This window comes from Meles meles, chromosome 7 (assembly GCF_922984935.1).
Source record: "Meles meles chromosome 7, mMelMel3.1 paternal haplotype, whole genome shotgun sequence".
Taxonomy (NCBI): domain Eukaryota; kingdom Metazoa; phylum Chordata; class Mammalia; order Carnivora; family Mustelidae; genus Meles; species Meles meles.
The window spans coordinates 129506889-129527521 of record NC_060072.1 but is presented as its reverse complement, the minus strand read 5'-3'; the positions used below and the strand labels follow the sequence as shown (position 1 = coordinate 129527521).

The 20633-nt window shown below is 39.1% G+C and overlaps 1 protein-coding gene across 3 annotated transcripts in view; it reads right to left on the bottom strand.

The window, feature by feature from the left end:
* MALRD1 (MAM and LDL receptor class A domain containing 1) overlaps positions 1–20633 on the bottom strand; it is an 800866-nt gene that overhangs the window by 176582 nt on the left and 603651 nt on the right. For all 3 annotated transcript variants that reach the window (XM_046012349.1, XM_046012350.1, XM_046012351.1), the window contains exon 33: positions 19017–19174. In XM_046012349.1, coding sequence (XP_045868305.1) covers positions 19017–19174 — 158 coding nt within the window. The remainder of the gene's footprint in view (positions 1–19016; positions 19175–20633) is intronic.

The window sequence follows — 20633 nt, the reverse complement described above, 5'->3', positions numbered from 1 at the left end:
CAGCAATTGCACTACTGGATATTTACACTAAAGGTACAAACGAAGTGATCTGAAGGGGCACGTGCACCTGAATGTTTATAGCAGCAATGTCCACAATAGCCAAACTATGGAAAGAACCTAGATGTCCATCAACAGATGAATGGATAAAGAAGATATGGTGTATACACACAATGGAATACTATGCAGCCATCAAAAGAAATGAAATCTTGCCATTTGCGACAATGTGGATGGAACTAGAGGGTATCATGCTTAGTGAAATAAGTCAATTAGAGAAAGACAACTATCATATGATCTCCCTGATATGAGGACGTGGAGATGCCACATGGGGGGCTAGGGGGATAGGAGAAGAATAAATGAAACAAGATGGGATTGGGAGGGAGACAAACCATAAGAGACTCTTAATCTCACAAAACAAACTGAGGACTGCCGTGGGAGGGGTGTCAGGAGAGGGTGGTGGGGTTATGGACATTGGGGAGGGTATGTGCTATGGTGAGTGCTGTGAAGTGTGTAAACCTGGCGATTCACAGATCTGTACCCCTGAGGCTAATAATACATTATATGTTAATAAAAAAATTAAAAAATGCTTTTGTTTGCAAATGACATGATTGTCTACATAGAAAATCCCAAAGAAACAACAACAACAAAAAACTCCTGCAACATTGCAGGATACAAGTTTAATATACAAAATCATTCATTTTCTTCTAACCCAGCAATGAACAATTGAATTTGAAATTAAAAACATAATACTATTTATATTAGCCCAAAAAGTACAGGCTCCATATGAAGAACATTATAAAACTGATGAAAAAAAATGAAAACTATAATTAAATGGATAATATTCTGTAAGGAAGACTCAGTATTGTCAAGATATAAGTTCTTCACAGCTTGCTATATAGATTCAATTCAATCCCAGTCAAAATCTCAGCAAGTAACACGGAAGTTCCTGACTAACTCATTCTAAAGTTTGTTAAGGAAAGACAAAAGTCAGAGAATTAACCAAAACAATACTGAGGAATAAGAACAAAGTCCAAGAACTAACACGACTTGACTATAAGACACTTCAAAGCTACAGTGATCAAGCAGGTGGTATTGGCCAAAGACTAGACAAACTGATCAAAGAACTGAAGAGACCCTGGAAACAGACCCACATATGTACAGTCAACTGATTTTTGATGAAGAAACAAAGGCAACTCAAGAAGGGAGATTAGGATTTTCAACAAATGGTATTGAAACAACTAGATCTACATGCAAAAAAAAAAAGTGATCCTAGACACGGAACTTCCATATCTCACTCACCAGAACAAATTCAAAGTAGCTCACAGACCTAAATGTCCACCACAAAACTCTAAAAGTTCAAAGACATAACACGGGAGAAAAATCTATGTGATCATGAGTTTGTTTTTGTTTTTGTTTTTTAAGATTGTATTCATTTATTTGTCAGAAAGAGAAAGAGCACACAAGCAAGGGGAGCGGCAGGCAGAGGGGGAAGGCTCTGGCTCAGCAAAGAGCACGATGTGAGACTCGATTCCAGGACTCTGGGATCATGACCCACGCTAAAGGCAGATGCCCCACTGACTGAGCCACAAGCCGTTCCTGATCTTGGGTTTTGAGATGACTTTTTAGCTATAAAATAAGAATCAAGCATGATCCATGAAAAGTAGACTTCATTGAAATTAAAAACTTCTGCTCTGTTAAGGACACTGTTATGACAATGAAAAGGCAACACAAAAACTGGAGAAAATATATTTTTTAAAAATTTATTTATCCCAGTGAGATAGTACACACGAGAGAACAAGTGGCAGGTGAGGAGCATAGGGAGAGGGAAAGAGAGAATCTCAAGCAGAACGCAGAGCCCTACTCGAGGCCTGATCCCATGACCCTGAGATCATGACCTGAGCCGAGACCAAGAATCCGACTCAACCGACTAAGGCCCCTAGGAGCACCTGGGGAAGGTTTCAAAACACACATCTGATAAAAGGACTAGTATCCAAAATATGCAAGATGTTTAAGAGAAAAATGAGAACATAATCCAGTTAAAATAGGGACAAGAGATCTGAAGAGACCCCTCACCAAAGCAGTAATAGAGATGGCAAATAAGCAGAGGAGCAACTCTCAACATCATATATCACCAGGGAAATGCAAATAGAAATGGCTAGCACACCCATTAGAATGGCTAAAATCCAAATCACTGAAAACACCAAATCCCAACAAGGAACAACAGAAACTCTTTATCGCTGCCGATGGGAATGCCAAATGGGACAGCTACTTCAGAAGACAATTTTGCAGCTTCTCACAAAACCAAATAAACGTGTATCATATGATCCAGCAACTGTGCTCCCAAAGGAGTTGAAAACTTATTTCCATACAAGAATCTACACATAAATGATTATAGCAGATTTATAACTGTCAAAACTTGGAAGCAACCAAGAGGTTCTTCAACGGATAAACGGATAAACAAACGTTGGTGCATCTGTACACTGGAAGCTTCTTTAGCCATAAACGAAACAATGAGCTATCGAACCACAGAAAGACATTAGGGAACTTCAGTGTTTATTTCTAAGTGAAAGAAGCCAATCTGAAAAGGCTAGAAACTAGAAAACTTCGAGAAGATAACAAAGGAAAAAATCTAGGTGACTGGGTTTTGTTTTGTTTGTTTTTTTGTTTTATTCATTTGTTTTTGCTGTTTTTATTTTGTGTGTGTGTTTTGAATAAGAGGTAAGTTTAAGGATAATAGTACGGGACAGAGTGGGTAGATGCCAGGGCCTGTAGTAATGAGCTTCCCAGGAACAGACAGACAGAAATTTTCCAGACAGATAAGTAGACAGAGAGAGGGACAGGAAAACAAAACAAATGGGTAGGAGGCCAGGACCAATCTCAGCAGCCGTGTTGGGGCTGTAGATCCAGTTCTGCCCTGGTGACCTAGGAAATGGACAGGGTTGGTGTGGGCCTCAGTCTCCATTGTGCTCCTCTCCTCACTCGGTCTTGTGCCTCCCCAGATACCAGGGACTTTTGCGTGTGGTTTCCTGGGGGAACAGAATGGTTGTTCTGGGAGTGCAGGGAAGGCAGAGGGTAAAGGTGCTTGGAGGCTCCCTGGGGAGGTGGAGGCGTGGGTGATGTGGGGGTAGCAGCAGCAATGGGGCAAATCTGCTCCTCCGGGGGCTCTGCAGCTGGGGCAGGCCCCTCGCACCCTGCCCACCACACCAACATGGCGCGGATCAACGCAGTTTCCGGTATAATTCTACCTTTATGGATTTCTGGAAAAGGTGGAACTATCTATAGACAAAGTAAAGAAGATGGGTGATTGCCAGGGGTGTTGGAGAAGAAGGGAGGGAGGAACAGGTCGAGCATAGGGGACTTTCAGGGCAGTGACACCATTCTGTTCAATACTGTTGACAGAAGTCATGACATCTACGTGAAAACCCACGGAATGCACAGCACCAAGAATGAGCCCCAATGTCAACTACAGACTTTACTAATAAAGTGCTAATACTGACTCATCCATCAAAGCAAACGTGCCACAGTGATGTAAGATATCAATAATAGTGCAAAATTGGAGAGAGGTGGGGGGGCTCTATGGGAACCGTCTGCACAGTCTGCTCCTTTTCTCTGGAAACCTGAAACTGCTCAAAAATTGAAGTATTAATTAAAGAATACTTAAGAAATCCAAATATACACAGTAGAGAGGCAATATAGCTGGTGGAGAATTTTTCTTATTTGCTCTGATTCACTCAATTGCCTAGTTTATTGGAAAAACACTAATGTCTCACCCATTTCAACACCAATTAAGCATTATTCAAATGGGTCACTTGGTCCTCTCTCTCTTTCTTTTTTTAAGATTTATTTATTGATTTATTTATTTTCATTTTAGAGAAAGAGTGAGAGAAAGCACGCATGCAAGTCTTTGGAGGAGGAGAGGGAGAGAGAGAATCTCAAGCAGGCTTCACACTCAGTGCAGGGCTCCACATGGGATTTGATCTCATGACCTGAGCCTAACCAAGAGCCTCACACTTAACAGACTGAGCCATCCAGGCGCCCAGTCCTCTGAACACATCTACTCTCTCTTTCCTCCCTTCCCTCTTTCCATCACAGTTTCTATTTCCAATATTGGACATTTATAAAAATCACGTGGCCCATCATCTCTTGCCTTGCATATGTCAACTACTCACCCCACTTCCCTCTAAAGAAGCATCTTTCCCTACCAGAGGCATGAATTACCAAAGTACTAGGTACATTCAGCTATCAAAGGAGCCCCTAAAGAACTCAGTTAGTAATAGCAATTTTCTAGAACTGGGCCTCATAACACAGGTAATAAAAATGTCCTTCCAGGGGTATAAATCCTTCTTCAAGAACTCTCTCCCCTCCCTCTTCTTCTGTGTCTCACTACTCTTTCTCTCCATGAGGCTCCCTGGCCAGTCCTCCTAAATACCAAGGACACTCTCAACTCGACCTGTTGCACTGTTTTGCTTTGTTTTCTTTTTTTAAAAGATTATTTATTTATTTATTTGACAGAGAGAAAGATCACAAGTAGGCAGAGAAGCAGGCAGAGAGAGAGAGAGAGGGGGAAGCAGGCTCCCACCGAGCAGGGAGTCTGATTCGGGACTCGATCAGATCATGACCTGAGCCAAAGGCAGAGGCTTAACCCACTGAGCCACCCAGGTGCCCTTGCTTTGTTTTCTTGTCTGAAATATTCTCCCAGTATGTCTCCCCTAGTTGCATGGCTCGCTCCCTGGTCTCTTTCAAGTGTTCGCTCCAAGTTTACAATCTCAGCATGGCCCCCTGTGACCATCCCAGGCCCCACCAATCCTCTTACTCAGCCTCACTCTGTTACACGTAACAAAGACGTAACGTCTTTGCAAAGAGTATCCCACTTACTCATTGCTCACGTTTCCTGTTTAATGCCTGTTTCATGGTGACAGCGGCAATCCTATCAGGGCAGGGAGTCTGTTTTGTTTATTTAGGTATGCCTAGAATACATGTATATAACAGGTGCTCGGCAACCATTTGCTAAAGAATGAAAGAATGGGAAAGTTCAAGATTTCATAACTTTAGGGTTGGAGAGGGTCTCAGAGACTTCCTCGTCAAACACTTCAGAGAGGAACAGGGAGAATGTCTGACTCTCTAGTCAGGGTTGGAAGCAGACGCTCGGGTTTCTCGCTGTGCAATTTCTACCTTAGCAAATTCATTATTTTGTTTGAAAAATAAATGTATCTACTTATAAGAATCAAGATCATGCGGGTACTGCACTAAGAGCTAGCAAAGCTCTCATCGCTGTTTACAATTAATTGCTTGTTCACACTAAAACATCACGTCGCAACTTTCTGGATTTGGAGGTCACTGAGTTATAAAGAAGCTATAGTGCCTTAAGATAAGGAATTTACCCGAGGTTAAACAGAAGAGCAGGTGATTAAAAAAAAAAAACAAAACCCCAAAATTTTGGAATGATCAGAACTTGAAGAATAATCTACAATTCAGCTCTGTCTTTAAAAGTTGAAGAGTGGGGCGCCTGGGTGGCTCAGTAGGTTAAGCGTCTGGCTTCCGCTCAGGTCATGATCCCAGAGTCCTGGGATTGAGCCCCACATCAGGTTCCCGGCTCCGTGGGAAGCCTGCTTCTCCCTCTCCCACTGCCCTTGCTTGTGTTCCCGCTCTCTCTGTCAAATAAATAAATAAAATACTTTTAAAAAATAAAAAAAATAAATGTTGAAGAAATATATCACTCTTATATATCACTTTTTTTTTCTTTGTCTTTCTCATTTGAGATAGGGGATCGAGAACTCCAGTTCATTATCTAATATCTCAAAGCAGATGAGGTAAATTCATTCACATGAAACCACTGTTCAAACTAAAAAGAACTACCCAAAAGTGGCTGGTGATTATTTATGGTATAGGAAGGCATTTCTGGTCATCTTTATCATATTTAAAAAGTGTGAAACTTTGCTTTAGTGTTTAACTAACCTAGCAGTAAGAAGGCTGAACAGTGTTACAGTCAGAGGCTAGGACCCAGATTCTAATCCTGGCCATCCCAATACTAATTGGATATCTTAGGCTAAATTATTTAATCTCTTTGAACTGAGACTTATCCTCTATTAAATAGAAGAAATATTAATATCTATTTGATAATTCTATTATTAGATCTAAATTAAAATAATGTACACAAAGTCTATAAATGTACATAAAGTACTAACACTAAGTGCATTTCCTTTCTATTATTAATTATTTACGTGTTTGCTACTACACATCCTATTTCATCTATTCTAAGAAAAAAAGTTCACATATTAGGATGAGTATGTTCATGAGAATGTTAACTAGATGATTTCATCATGAAAAGCTGATACTCTCTGTGGGATCCCAAAAAATGATCTCGTAGTACAATTTAAAGTTTTTTCAGATTTTTTACAAAAACATTGCCCAGGTCCTTGTAAATAAGGGTAAGGAGGACCAGAGAGCTTTAGAAATGTTTTACGTTTCCAGTCATTAGTAACTTAGGAAGCTGGGTCTAGGACAAAGGTCTCCTACCTTCCAGTCAATTGCCTTTCCTGAACATCACTTAGTTTGCAATAAACATCACAGGCTATATCAAAGGGGAGAGAGCTGAGAAAAATTACAGCTACTACCCATGTAGAAATTGAAATGGGTGATTTGCATGTAGCTCTACAACATTAACTTCACTTTCCTTGAAAGAGGCAGACTGTTTAGTAGTAATGAGAAATAAAGAACCAACCAAACGTCTCTTACTAGCAGAATGACCTGGGTAGCATTCGATGTTATGCTGAAACTCACATGCTTTTCCTCCCACCTGACAAGACCAACTTTAAAATGCTTTCAAAACAATTTCCCTCAAAGTGAAGGAAAATTTAGACTGCAAAACAGCAAAGGGAAAAACATGGAACTGTGAGCTGATTGACTTTTCTTTTCAGCATGTTCCACAAAACTGTAAATATATGGAGAAAATGGTCTCTGCTTCTGATGGGCAACGGAAAACACATATTTACCTATATTCCTCAAAATAAATATAAAATATATTTACCTATATTCCTCAAAACTATTCCACTGAAAAGACAGAAAAAATTCTGAAATAAATCCCCAGAATCACTGGAAATCAGGAGCATAGCTACCAACATACAGAAATAGTTTTTCAAGGACTTTCTATAAAACAAATGGAAAGTGTTGGATAAAAACACATAAAATTGAAAAACTTGCAAACACCTGCAGGTGAAACAAAGATGAACAAAAAATGTTCCAGCAGAATTCTGGAATAACCCAGACTGATGGAGGGCATCGTGGAGGAGCCGTACATGCGTCACTAAATAAGTCAACACACTTCCTAAAAAAGCCAGGTCAGTCCCTTGCGTTAGAAGACATTGATTCTAGCGTTTGTACTTAGAACATCCAGGGCGGGTAATTACCGCTGACGTGGGAGATGTGACACAGGAGTCCATGAGGGGCCAATGGGATGGGAGAAGTAACTGCCATGAACAACTTTACCTCCCACTCCCCACCCCCAAATAAAGAAGCTACCGGGACATCATTAACGTAAGCCCGATGGAAAAGAGAACTCCTCCTCTCCACTCAGAGCAACATAAAACCAGAGATCTTGACTCAGAAAGTGCATTCCCTGCTAGGGTCTGAGGGCCTATTTCTTACTGGGTCTGAGGGCAATAAAATACATAGAGAAATACTATTCAATCTGGATTCATCTACATATAGGAATAGAAAACCAACAGTAAGTAACCGGACAGTTGAGGAAAATTCTTAGAGAGAGACATTATATTAAACAGAACACTGAACACTATGAGGATGACTGCTATCAGGATAAATGGGGAAAAATAAGGAAATATAATTAATTCCCTTGAGAAATTGGGGCCTCCATCGTATCTATGAAATAGGACAGGCTTTAAAAGAGGCATTCAGAGTTCTCAGAAATTAACAAAATGGTTGCTAAAATAAAACTCTCAGAGAAGAAATGACTAGCAGAATCAATGCAGATTAAATTCCAACCAGTGAACTGGAAAACTAAGCAAAGTGATCCTTCTAAGACTACAGTGCCAGAGACCAAGAGAGGAAAACTTGGAGAATATCTGTGAAGGGATAGCAAGGATAGATCCAGAAGTTTCTATGTCTGTTTCATAGATTTTTCTAGAAGGAGATAATCAGATAAATTACAGATGAAAATCTCCCTGAGATGAAAAATGACAAAGATCCATCAAATTGCTGTAGGGATTTATGAACTCTAAGCATAAAAAGAACATTTTCCCCACTTCCTGACAGAAAAGAAGAATATGTAAAAATCCTGGAGCAGAAATAATCAGACATCTCTCTTCTGTAAGGCAGGTGGATAATGGATGTTAGAATATATTGAAACAACTCTATCAATTTTACTTGAGAAAAAAATAAGTCTAAACCTAGATCAAACTACTTTTTTAATTAGGGTACATATGTATGTACACACACACACACACACACACACATTTTTTTTTTTTTAGTCAATAAGGAACTCAAAACGCTTATCACCCATGCACAATTTCTGAAATGTATGAGCAAAACATGTTGTCAGGGCTGAATGTGTCTCCTGCCCCAAGTTCACATGTTGAACCCTAAACCCCAGTACTTTAAAATGTGACTGTATTTGGAGATAGGGCCTCTAAAGAAGTCAGTACATGAAAAGGGGGCCATTCACATGGCCCTTAATCTAATCTTGCTGGTGTCCTCAGAAGAAGAAGAAATTTGGACACAGGAAGAGACCCTGAAGTTGCACACACAGGAAGAGATATTGGGGTTGCCCACACAAAGGACACACAAAAAGGTAAAACATCTGCACACCAAGGAGAGAAGACTCAAGAAATCAAACCTGCCTGCACCTTGATCTTGGACCACTAACCTCCAGGATTGTGAGAAAATAAATTACTGTTGTGTAGGCCACCCAGTCTGTGGTATTTCCTTAAGGCAGCCTTAGCAAAGTAATATCAGCAAAACAAAAAGAATCGAACATAGCGGATTATGTAGGAATCAATACAGAGTAGTGAGCAAAGAAGCCTAGAAAACATACAGAATTATATAGTATAAATGTATACTTGGTAATTGTGTTCTAGTGAGGTCTACAGCATTTTTTTTTTTTTTGAATCTCAATGGGAGGCAGAGTCCCTCTTTTATTTATTTTTTTTTTCAGTGTAACAGTATTCATTCTTTTTGCACAACACCCAGTGCTCCATGCAAAACGTGCCCTCCCCATCACCCACCACCTGTTCCCCCAACCTCCCACCCCTGACCCTTCAAAACCCTCAGGTTGTTTTTCAGAGTCCATAGTCTCTTATGGTTCGCCTCCCCTCCCCAATGTCCATAGCCCGCTCCCCCTCTCCCAATCCCACCTCCCCCCAGCAATTATTTTCCCCCTGAATCTAAGGTTCCAGCCAACAAGAATAAGCCATAGGGCTGCAGGAGAAGATGAGCTGGGTCAATAAAACTTGCCAAAGTTGTCTGTCATTTGAGGGGTGGGTGGAAGCATGCAATTGATTTTCAGTGATATTGGATAAATATTTTAAACAAAGTGATCCTTCTTACATCTTAATCATTAAAATCTTCAATCACTTAAACAAAGTGATTTACTAAAAACTGTGTCCACTTTAGAAAGAGAGACCTAGAAAGTAAAATTTACTGGAAGTTAGGGGAACCTGGGTGGCTCAGTTGGTTAAGTGTCTGCCTTTGGCTCAGGTCATGATCCCAGGCTCCTAGGATCCTGCCCCTGCATCAGGCTCCTCGCTTTGTTTGCTTCTCCCTCTGCCTGCTGCTTCCCCTGCTTGTGCTCTCTCTCTGACAAATAAAAAAATAAAATCTTTTTAAAAATTAAAATAAAGAAAATCAAATTTATTGGAAGTAAGCAAAAATTCAGGAAATCTAATCAACCCTACTAAAGACTGGTATAGGGGAAAATATAAAACAAATAAAAGACAAATAGAAAACACACAAAAAATAGGTCTATATCATGAGGAAACAATAACACATGTGAAAAGGACTGAATTCAACTATAAAAGCCAGAGACTCAGATTATGGGGGAAAAAAATCTAGCCATATGCTGTTTAAAACTGATATAACTAAGCCAAGTATCATGGGAGAGTTCAAAGTAAAGGCATAGGTAAAGTACTAGTAAAATTACTTTTAAAAATTATTTTAAAAAGAAACTTCCATATTATTAACTGAAAAAAATAAGATTTCGGGAAAAGTATAAAGAGGGACATTTAATATTGATAAAAGTTATAACTACTCAGCACATGTAACTGTCTGGAATCTCTATACATTCGACAAACTGGCTTTGGAATATAAAAGGCTGAGAATAATGAAAATGAAAACAAACTGTAACTTTCATAATTTCCCTGAAGTAATTTAAAATCTTATTTTCCTAAATTGACAAATTAAGTTGGGATACCAGTAAATATGTAGAGGAGTATGACTTCATTTATCTCTGTGCTTCTATCCTCTCTCTCTCCACCTGCTTATCTTTGTAGGAAAGTAGTATTCATTCTTTCATACACCCAGAGAAAATTCACAAATACACCTATGAATTCCGCATGTGATAACGAAAGTATGTCAGATTAACAGGGAGAGGACACAGTGAGGAATCAGTAGTATTGAAAGAACCAGCTTGCTATTTGGGGGAAAAAAAAATGAGCTTCTAACCTTTCACCATACCTACACAAAATGAATTATAAGTGGCTTAATTAGTTTAATCTAAAATCGAAATTATGTAATAACTAAAACAAGTGACAATATTTTGTTATTTTTAAAAGATTTTATTTATTTTTTTTTTTTGAGACAGAAAGCTTATGAGGGCAGTTGGGGAGGCGGCAGTGGGAGATAGAGAGAGAGAGGCAGACTCCCCACTGAGCAGGGAGCCTGGCTAGAAGGGGGTCAGCATTTGGACCCCAGGATCATGACCTGAGCTGAAGAGAGATGCAGACCCTTAACCAACTGAGGTCTCCAGGTGCCTCAAGGATATTTTGTTATTTTACAACAGGGAAGGGCTTCCTGAGCATTAAATCTAGAATCTACTAGTAAAACAGATTCACAGATTTCATAAGATAAAATGTAAAAGAAAAGGTGCTTTAACTTTGAATATGTTTTTTGTTTTTGTTTTTGTTTTAAGAAATCCTATTGTGCTTGGGACCTAGACTTCTAAGCAAAGCTGACCTTTGGTTCTTTCTCAAGGTGACTTTCCATCTTGCCCTTTGTAGGCAGCTGTAAGAAATACCTTCTCTTGCAAATTCCCACATCTCTGTCTTAAAACTGTGACTTGATTTTAATTTTTAGCAGCATATATCTTTGACTTGAGGTCACTTTTCTTTTTCTGTTTTTCTTATTTTCTAAAGGCAAAGTTTAATCTGAAGGTCAAATTAGATTAGCTCCTTCTCTCAAGTGTCAACCTTTGCATTTCCTGTGGTACCTTCCCATTCTGGTAATTTATCAATCATTTCATAGCAACTTAAGAGCCAGGTTTTTACCATCCTACAGTTAACTTTTCCGTTATCTACAGTGGAAGATACACAGTACATGTCGGCATCCTTTTCTCTACCTGAGCTATCAAAGTATCATTGCTGTGAAGATCTGTATGCCTGTCTTTACTGAGCTGCTGATACAAGCCCAGGATTCTTACTATGTCTTGGGTGACATGTGTGTGTTTGAGACACTCCCCTACGTGTAACCCACTGCAGGGTCGGAGGTGGGAACTGCCTCGCAGAATGCCCAGCACACTGGATACCACCTTACCTTTCTCTTCTACTCTGAGACCTATCAGATTAAAATACGGGATACTGACATTATATAGCGAGAATCGTGAATCTATTCTCAAAAAGGGAGGAAAATGCTAAAAAAATACTTCGGTTCCTTTTAACTATTGTTCTCGATATTACCTGTGCCACACCAGTGTGCATAACACATTTAGAACTACTGCCCTCATATATTACTTTCCATATTTCTGCCTAAAATAGCATGAAATGCTCAAATTTGGAGTACGATCCAGAATCTTCCCTACAAGTCTGTTGAAAGGGCAGAAATTTGCTAAGTATGTTCAACAGCTCCTACCCTCATCTCTCTACCTTTTATGCAAGGGGACATTTGCCCTATTATTTCCTGTCTTAAACATTATTTAATGGGCATTCTCAAAAGCGGCCTTCATAAACAGGGTGCCATTGCTTGTACAAACATGGTCATGAGGTTCGGCGTTTAACAGAAGTGAGAGAGCAGCAGTTAGCTTGGTACATCGGGTAAAATGTACTTTAAAAAAAAGGATAAGATTAAGGGTACCTCGTGGCTCCATCAGTTAAGCATCTGCCTTTGGCTCAGGTCATGATCCCAGGGTCCTGGGATGGAGTCCCACATCAGGTTCCTCCCTCTGCCTGCCTCTCTCCCTGCTTCTGTGCTCTCTCTAACAAATAAATAAAATCTTAAAAAAATTTTTTTTTAAAGGATAAGACTATATAGAACACTGACAGTGTCTCCCAACAACTTTCATAATAATATATCATAAAAAATGTATTTTAAAATAAAGCATTAATAGTAAAGAAAATGAATAAAAATCTATAAATTGCTTTAAGCATATGCTATGCAAACTTGTATCTATTTAATTTTGAATATGTATTTTCATAAATCAAGTATACATTAGACTTTTATAAATATATTTGCTCCCCTTTGGAAACTCAATATTTTTGCTCATTTTTCCTGTTATTCAACATAGGACTGGACGAATTTCTGCATCTGACTATTTACATAATAATTATGCCATTTTTTGGTAAAGTCTGCACACTCAAACCAAATCTATACTGAAAACTATAATATGCAGAACATACACTAGGCAAAGCACCTTTGAAAGAATAACTATTGGTCTAACATATGATTTTGAATAACAGAAATACAGAACATAAAATATGCCCAAAAAATAACCTTCTAGTTCTAAGATGCAGTAGAGCAGAGAATTAAAAGCACAGACTGGGGCCAGAGGATCTGGGGACACCCTGGCCTGCCATCTGCCATCTCCTAGCTCTCTGACCTTGAACAAGTTCCTGAAGCTTTCTTGATTTCATTTTCCTCATCTGTTATAATGTAGATAATGTCAGTATTGTCCCATTGGAATGTGAAGACTACACACATACACACACACACACACACACACACACACAGGACTTCAAACAATGGATGGTATAGTAATCATCTGATATTTTTCTCAGTCTTTTTTTCTCTCTGTTCTTACTATCTCCATAAACATCACATTAAAACAAAACAGAATTCACAAACATGGGGCCACAAGAAAAACAGTTCCCTGATTGGAGCACTTACAAGCTCAATTCCACAGGTTTTAGCAGAAATCATTCGTGTTTAAAACTCAACCCTAAGATAAAGATCATTTCACATGGTACGCTGACTGTTCTGAAATATGAACAATAGGCTTCTTGAAGCCCATTTAGATCTATTAATTCATGTTATCACTGAAGGGAACTTTAGGAAGTAGTTCATTTTTTCCCCCCTGAGCAATTAGAAATTTCTGTAAATTACCAAAAAAAAGGTTATGAAAAGTATCAATTATAAAAGTTCCTTATTCATTTCCTTTCTGTGACTTTACAAATGAGTCCAGAATAATAAAAAAGATATTAGTCATTTTTAAAGAAATTCTCTTTCCCTGTGACAAACTTTACTTCTTTTCGTCAGCATTCAATAATTCACCTGAGTTGGCTAAGTATCAAAACAAGCCAGAAGCTAGGAAGCTGAACTAATGGAACTAAGTCATCTCATGGGAAATGATTTGGTTCACTTAGGGCTCTTTCAGCAATGTGGATCAAAAAGTGACCAGCCCCATTTTAAGGAGTGCTTTTAATTTTATATGTAGGGAGGTAATTGAAAGACAGAAAAAAAACTGACCTAAAAAATAAAGTATGTATTAGCATTATCCTCTTATTTTCTGAGGCTTTGAATCAAAGGACACTGATGCCTGTGTGAACATTTTATTATTCTGAATATTATCCATTTACTATTCTGAATATTATTCCTTTTCCATCAGGCTTCCATGTTCCTATAAAATATAAGCCTTCTCTTTGCAACCTATTTTGCCAACTTTGCAGGCTGGGGTAAATCTGAATCTTTTGGCTTTTTATCCTAAAAATTAATCGGAAAATCATAATTGTTTTTCACTCTGATCTCATTGACAGTACAAGTCTTATCTGCTTTAGCTCTATATGATGCTTTTCATTAATATACTAAAAAAAATTAAAGCATATTTTATTTAGAAAATAGTTTTTATGCCAGGTGAAGATCTAAGTATTTATTATTTATAGAAATTACTTCCCAATTTATCCTTAGACTCGAATCTAAGCAAAGTCTGGAAATCACCTCTAACTTGCCTCTTTGTTTCACTGCCAGACCTCTAGCCACCTACCACCCACCAGTCCGCATTTCTTCCCACAGAACAGCCAGATAGATCTTCTAAACTTTCAAATGAGGTTATATTATTCCACAATTAAATACTCTCTGCCATCGACTGAACACATCCCCCCAACCCCAATTCACATACAGAAGCTCTAATTCCCAGTGTTCTGCATTTTGAAGATGAGGTGTTTGGGAGGCAATCAGGTCACGAGGCTAGACCCCCCCTATGAATGGGATTCATGTCTTTATAAGACGAGACTGGAGAGATGATCTCTCTGTAGGTGAGCACGCAGTGAGAAGGCAGCCCTCTGCAAACCAGGAAGAGGTTCCACACCAGGAACCGAATGGGTCAGTACCTTAAACTTGGACTTCTCAGCCTCTAGAAATGTGAGAAGTAAATTTCCATTGCTTATGCCGCAGTAACCTGCTGTAGCAGCCCAAGATGACTAAGACCCTCTTCAATGACTTTCTGTGGTTCTTAGAAGTGTTCCTAAAAGGCCCCTGCCTATATGAACTGACTGTTGCCTGCTTCATCATCACTCCCCCACCCCCCGCCACGGCCTCTCTCTCTCTCTTTCACTTATTTTGCTCCAGCTATACGGTCCTTCAAATACCTTATACGTTGAGCTTTCTCTAGCTTGTTTTGCCTTCCGAGAGCATTCTTACTCCAGATGTTACCGAGGCCGGCTCCTTCTTTTTTTTCAAGCCTAAATTCAAATGTCATCTTTCTAAAGGCTTCCTTACCATTCAGTATAAAATAAAACTCTTTCAGCAGACCAGGAGGAACTATTTATTATAGAAACCTGTTTTATTTGCTCCAGAGTATTCCATCACAAGTTGAGGTTTTCATATTTGCATTTCTTTAAATTTGTTTTCTGTCTTCCCCGACTGAAGGGCAAGTTTTTAATAAGTCAATATAAGGAGGACAAATTTAAACTGACTGGAGTTTGCTCAAAATTTTTCATTGTGTTACAAGTTATTATCTTGAAAAGATTTGTGTTTTCTTTGGAGTGGACACTGTATCAGACTGGGCCAAGCTAGAAAATATAAATTAATGTATTTCAAATAGAAAAACTTTAAAGTAGAGCACTGGTTACAAAGTTCATTGCCGAGGAAATCATGAAACATTCTAGAGATTAATCATTATGTATAGGAAACACCTCGAAAACCAGACAGTCAAAGGGAGGGAGTTACTGAAACTGAGATTGTGGAAGATGGAGTTTGGCAGGCTTATTTGGTGGAGGCAGGGCTTAACTGGAAAAAGCTGAGTCATAAATGAAATGCCTTTAGAAACTCAGCAGAGGGAGGTGCTGGAGGTGGGGGAGGGAGGGAAATTGGGGGGAAGGGGGAAGGGGGAAGAAGAGGAGAGGAGGAGGATGAAAAGGAATGAGGGGAGGGAGGGAGAAAGGGATAGGGAGAGAAGAAAGGCTTGTGTTCTTGCTTTCCTGTCTTTGGCCAGTGGAAGGCCAAACCTATCCAGGAAAGCAGAGAGCAAAGCAGCCTGGGAAGTGTAGTTCTTTTGGGTATAGAACAAAGCAAAGAAGGGCTGGGGATGCATAGCACTTAATACAATTGCATAACATGTGTGCTGACAAGAAAGCATTCCACCACAAACTACAATCTGAAATCTTTCCTAAGAATGCCTAGCTATTTTCAGAGCTTCCAAGACCCTCTACTACAAAACTTCACCTTGGGTATTTTGCCATACCTTTTCTAAAGGATTTTTGCAATCGATTTAAGAAATAGTTTCAGATTAGAACAATTATGATGCACCATGTGCTCCAGAACCACACACACAGAGAATTTTCCAGACCAATAGGTGAGAAAGTGAGACTTGCCCCTTATGTTTGTCAATGACATAAATATACATTATGAAAATGGTTTCTTTTAGATTTCTGTAAAGGTTAGGACTTTTCAGTAGCAAGCAACAGAGAATTTTATGGGCTCAGACAAGGTAGGATCCAGGATTTAAACAGAACAAATACTGTTCTGTTTCTTCATCTTTTTTTTTTTAGTTGGAGTCCTTCTTATGTTAGCTTCTTTCTCCGTCTCTCTCTCCACATTGGGAAAGATGGTCTCCAAGAGCCCAAATGTAGTCTATCTCCTTATGACTTGTAAAACAGAAGAAAGACAAATCATCCTATAATCTCACCAACTACTAGAGAAGACTATGACCTGGGTCAGCTGTGGAGGCAATAAAAGAAACCGAGAGTGACCGTCAACCCTATCAAGGGTCTGCAGTGGGGCAGAATGACTCCTCTTCAAAAACCAGATGTCCAGCTAATCCCGCAGCGCTATTCTTCCCAGTAGACCTCTCTGAACCGGAGCATAAAAGCATTGCCACACATGCTTGCTGCCTCTGGTTAGGAAAACCTTGCCAAAAGCAAGGTATCAAAAATCAACAGTTGAGGCCAACATTTCTTTTTGACGTTTACATGTTTCTGGAAATATGGCTCAGAGCAATGGGTGACTCAAGTAGCTGTCTCAGAAGCTCACAAACGAATTGCCCAGGGTGGGTGTGGGGGGTGCAAAAATATTCTTTCTGACCAACCAGCTGGCAGGGAGCTCAAAGACATACGGAAGCTCTTTTTCAAGGAAGGAAGCAACATTCTGAGAGAAAGTGACTGAAATCGACTTGTGTTCTGCTGAAAGTTCTCTTGGCCGTTCCCTTGGTATTTACTTCCATAAATAACCACCACGGACTTGCGTCCTCTTTCACCGCAGCAAGCTGCGTTTAAAACGTGGGTAGAAATAGGGGCTCCTGGGTGGCTCAGTGGATTAAGCCGCTGTCTTCGGCTCGGGTCATGATCTCAGGGTCCTGGGATCGAGACCCACATCGGGCTCTCTGCTCCACGGGGAGCCTGCTTCCTCCTCTCTCTCTGCCTGCCTCTCTGCCTACTTGTGATCTCTCTCCCTGTCAAATAAATAAATAAATAAAAATCTTTAAAACGTGGGTAGAAACTCTTTAAAACGTGGGTAGAAGTAATGTGCTGTGGAGTCTAAGGTTAGTGGTTATAAATTACCCTGGAGTTTTGAGGGGGGGGGGGAGGTTGAGGGGACCAGGTGGTGGGTATTACAGAGGGCACATATTGCATGGAGCACTGGGTGTGGTGCATAAACAATGAATTCTGTTATGCTGAAAGAAATAATAAATAAATAAATAAATAAATAAATTACCCTGGGTAAAATGGAACATAAGCAATAGGCTAATCTGCTGAGGTTTCAGATACTTTATCTAAAAACTATGAAAAAAATTCCAAAGTTGTCAAAGGATCTTCATTTACTTGTTTCTAAACCTTAAAAATGAATCATTCTGTTGTTTTTACCCACTGCTTTTTTTTTTTTAAGATTTATTTATTTATTTGACAGACAGAGATTACAAGTAGGCAGAGAGGCAGGCAGAGAGAGAGGAGGAAGCAGGCTCCCTGCAGAGCAGAGAGCCCGATGTGGGGCTCAATCCCAGAACCCTGGGATCATGACCTGAGCCAAAGGCAGAGGCATTAACCCACTGAGCCACCCAGGCACCCTTACCCACTGCTTTTCAGGAAAACAGACGTGCTTGGAGAATCAGTACAAATTCTTTCTTTGCATGTTTGCATTTTTACTTGAAGAGCTCTCTTTTCTATTGCTGACTAGAATGAATAAGGCCCCTTTTCCCCTTTCTCTCTATTCCCAGGTTCCTCCCTAGACTTCTTTGGCAGACTGCAAAAAACCTGTGAAACCATGCTGGGTAAGGGATGTCAGATTTTTGAAATCAGATTTTTCATTGATTTTGTAATAGAAAAGTTACTAAGCCACATTGAGTCTCAGTTTTTAAACTATAAAATTGGGGTGAATATACTACCTCATGAGATGAATGGTAGAATTAAAGCAGGTAGCAGGTCCACGTTCAAAATACCCAGTTACTAAGATCACTTAGTAACTGTTACTGTTTATAAGGGATGATGTTTGAGATACAGTCAAAGATTCCTATTGCCTCTATTCAGACGACAGGCGGTTGTATAATTACAAAGCAGTAACACCAGGTATTGTGTTCTGATATATAATCTTACCATTAGAAATCAGGATTTCCAAATTGCTTCAGGCTGATTGAAAAGCTTATGGATATTCCAGACAAGGAAAAGTAAAAATGCAGCAACCTGCTTCTGCAAAGACATTTGCATCTGATGCAAGATTCTTGTCTTAAATTAGTCAAAAATGGAGCACACAATGTTATTTTTCAGGTAAGCTAATAGATGCTCAAAATTGTAAATTTCTTCGCTTTTACCTTGTTTGGGGAAGAAAATTCTTTTTATCATTATCCCTGCCATCACATTTCTGCATTTTCCCCTAAGTTTTTAGTAGAAGATGCATGAGAATGTGCCCATCCTCTTTTATCTGTAGATGCTGTTTTCAATAGCACACACCATAATTGAGTTCAGGTGGCTGCCTTGAATGAGATAAATCTTGAATGAGATTAAGATGAATGACAGCACTGCTGGCCAAAGTCCCACTGTCCCAGAAAGAAATGAGCAATTAATGGACTCAACACTGGTGTTGTGTGATTAAAAAAAAAATGTTTAAACACACGCTATGAACATTACCGTGAAAAACTTCCTGCCTTCCTTTCGTACCTTTAATATCCCCATACTCCTGGGATCAACCATGTAGAACCAGAACCGAACAGCACATACTCCAAGACTTCCTGGAAAGTACTGGGAAGTAGTGATTCTTGCCGTGTGTCCTTCTGTGTGTCCAGATGAGCTGACGTACAAGAAGTGCCGGCCGCTCCCTTGAAATAGACAAATACAACTCCTTCAGCGCAATGATAGGTGTTGTAGCATGAGGCAGAACATATTTAAACCTGAGCAAACTGCATGCCTCCCACCCACACACAAACAAACACAACTCATTTTCTTTCTGTGGAGTCACAAATCAATAATGTTTCATTCTTTTGACCCAAAAAGAAAAAAACAAGAGGAAGAGGAAGAAGAAGAAGGAGGAGGAGAGGAGAAGGAGAAGAAAGAATGTCACTGTGATAACATGATTCACAAAATTCACCTGAGTATGTGACTCTTACCGAAAGTGATCAAATATCTGAGCTCTCTCTCTTTAGGCACATTTATTTTCTTCTAACTTGCTCAAACCTGTCTGCCCATTTCAAGTAAGGAAAATATTTTGTATACTGTGTGTAGAGCAAGGACACGGGTATTGGAGGCTGGTTGATAGTGTATCTCATTTCCAGTGTTCTGATTCCCACAATGACCACAGTAGTAGCGAATGGCAGTAAGACTAAATGAAATGTAAACTTGAAAGTCACCGTGCTGAGCGATAACTTCTATTCTCCTCAACTGCAGCCGTACATGAAAGATCTCTCCATTTAAACACAAGTGGATTTTTTTCTACAGACATCATTGTCAAAATTCATCATAACTACTATCCTCTGCATGGCTTTTATTAGGAAAGAATGAAGATAGATAGATTGATTGATTGATTTTCAGTGCTAGCATATAATAAAGTAAATGACATTGTGTATTAACATATGTGTGTGTGTGTGTGTATGTATATATATATATGCTTTCTTAGGTTAAATATTTATTTACAGTTTTAAATCAAAGCTATTAAAATATTTTCTGATTAAAATATCCTCCCCCCTGACACTTTAGTACTGTTACTGAGATACATGGTTTTCAATCATTAATTGTACATTAATAGTACAAGAGGCTTCTTTTATGAAGCTTACCTATTTAAGAACTTGTTGTCAGGTGAATTTAGTACTCTCTGAGGAATCAGTATATATGTTGTTACATTTATTTCTATGGCACTGTATTCTTCAATGCAAGGAACACTCATGCATTACTCCCTTGTATAAAGTTAAAAACAGAAGTAGCCCGAGAGAATTGCAAAAGAGAGTTAGATGATCACATTCACACCCTCCAATGGTTTAACTTTTTGCCTGTTCATGTTCACAAATACCAAATACCATTATTTCACCAAATGGATTGTCAGTAAATATAAATATGTGGTTAATAAGACAGGTTGGTTTGAGTCCTCATGAAATCATTAAGGGGTTTCTTGTTCTTGTGTCCACTTAAAAAAAAGTATGGACTTTTTTAAAAAAAAGTATGGACATTTTAAAAAAAGTATGGACATTTAAAAAAAATGGACTTTATTTTTTAGAGCAGTTTTAAGCTTCAAGGGAGTTGAGAGAATTTACAGAGTTCCAACCTCCCCAGTACATGGAACTTGCC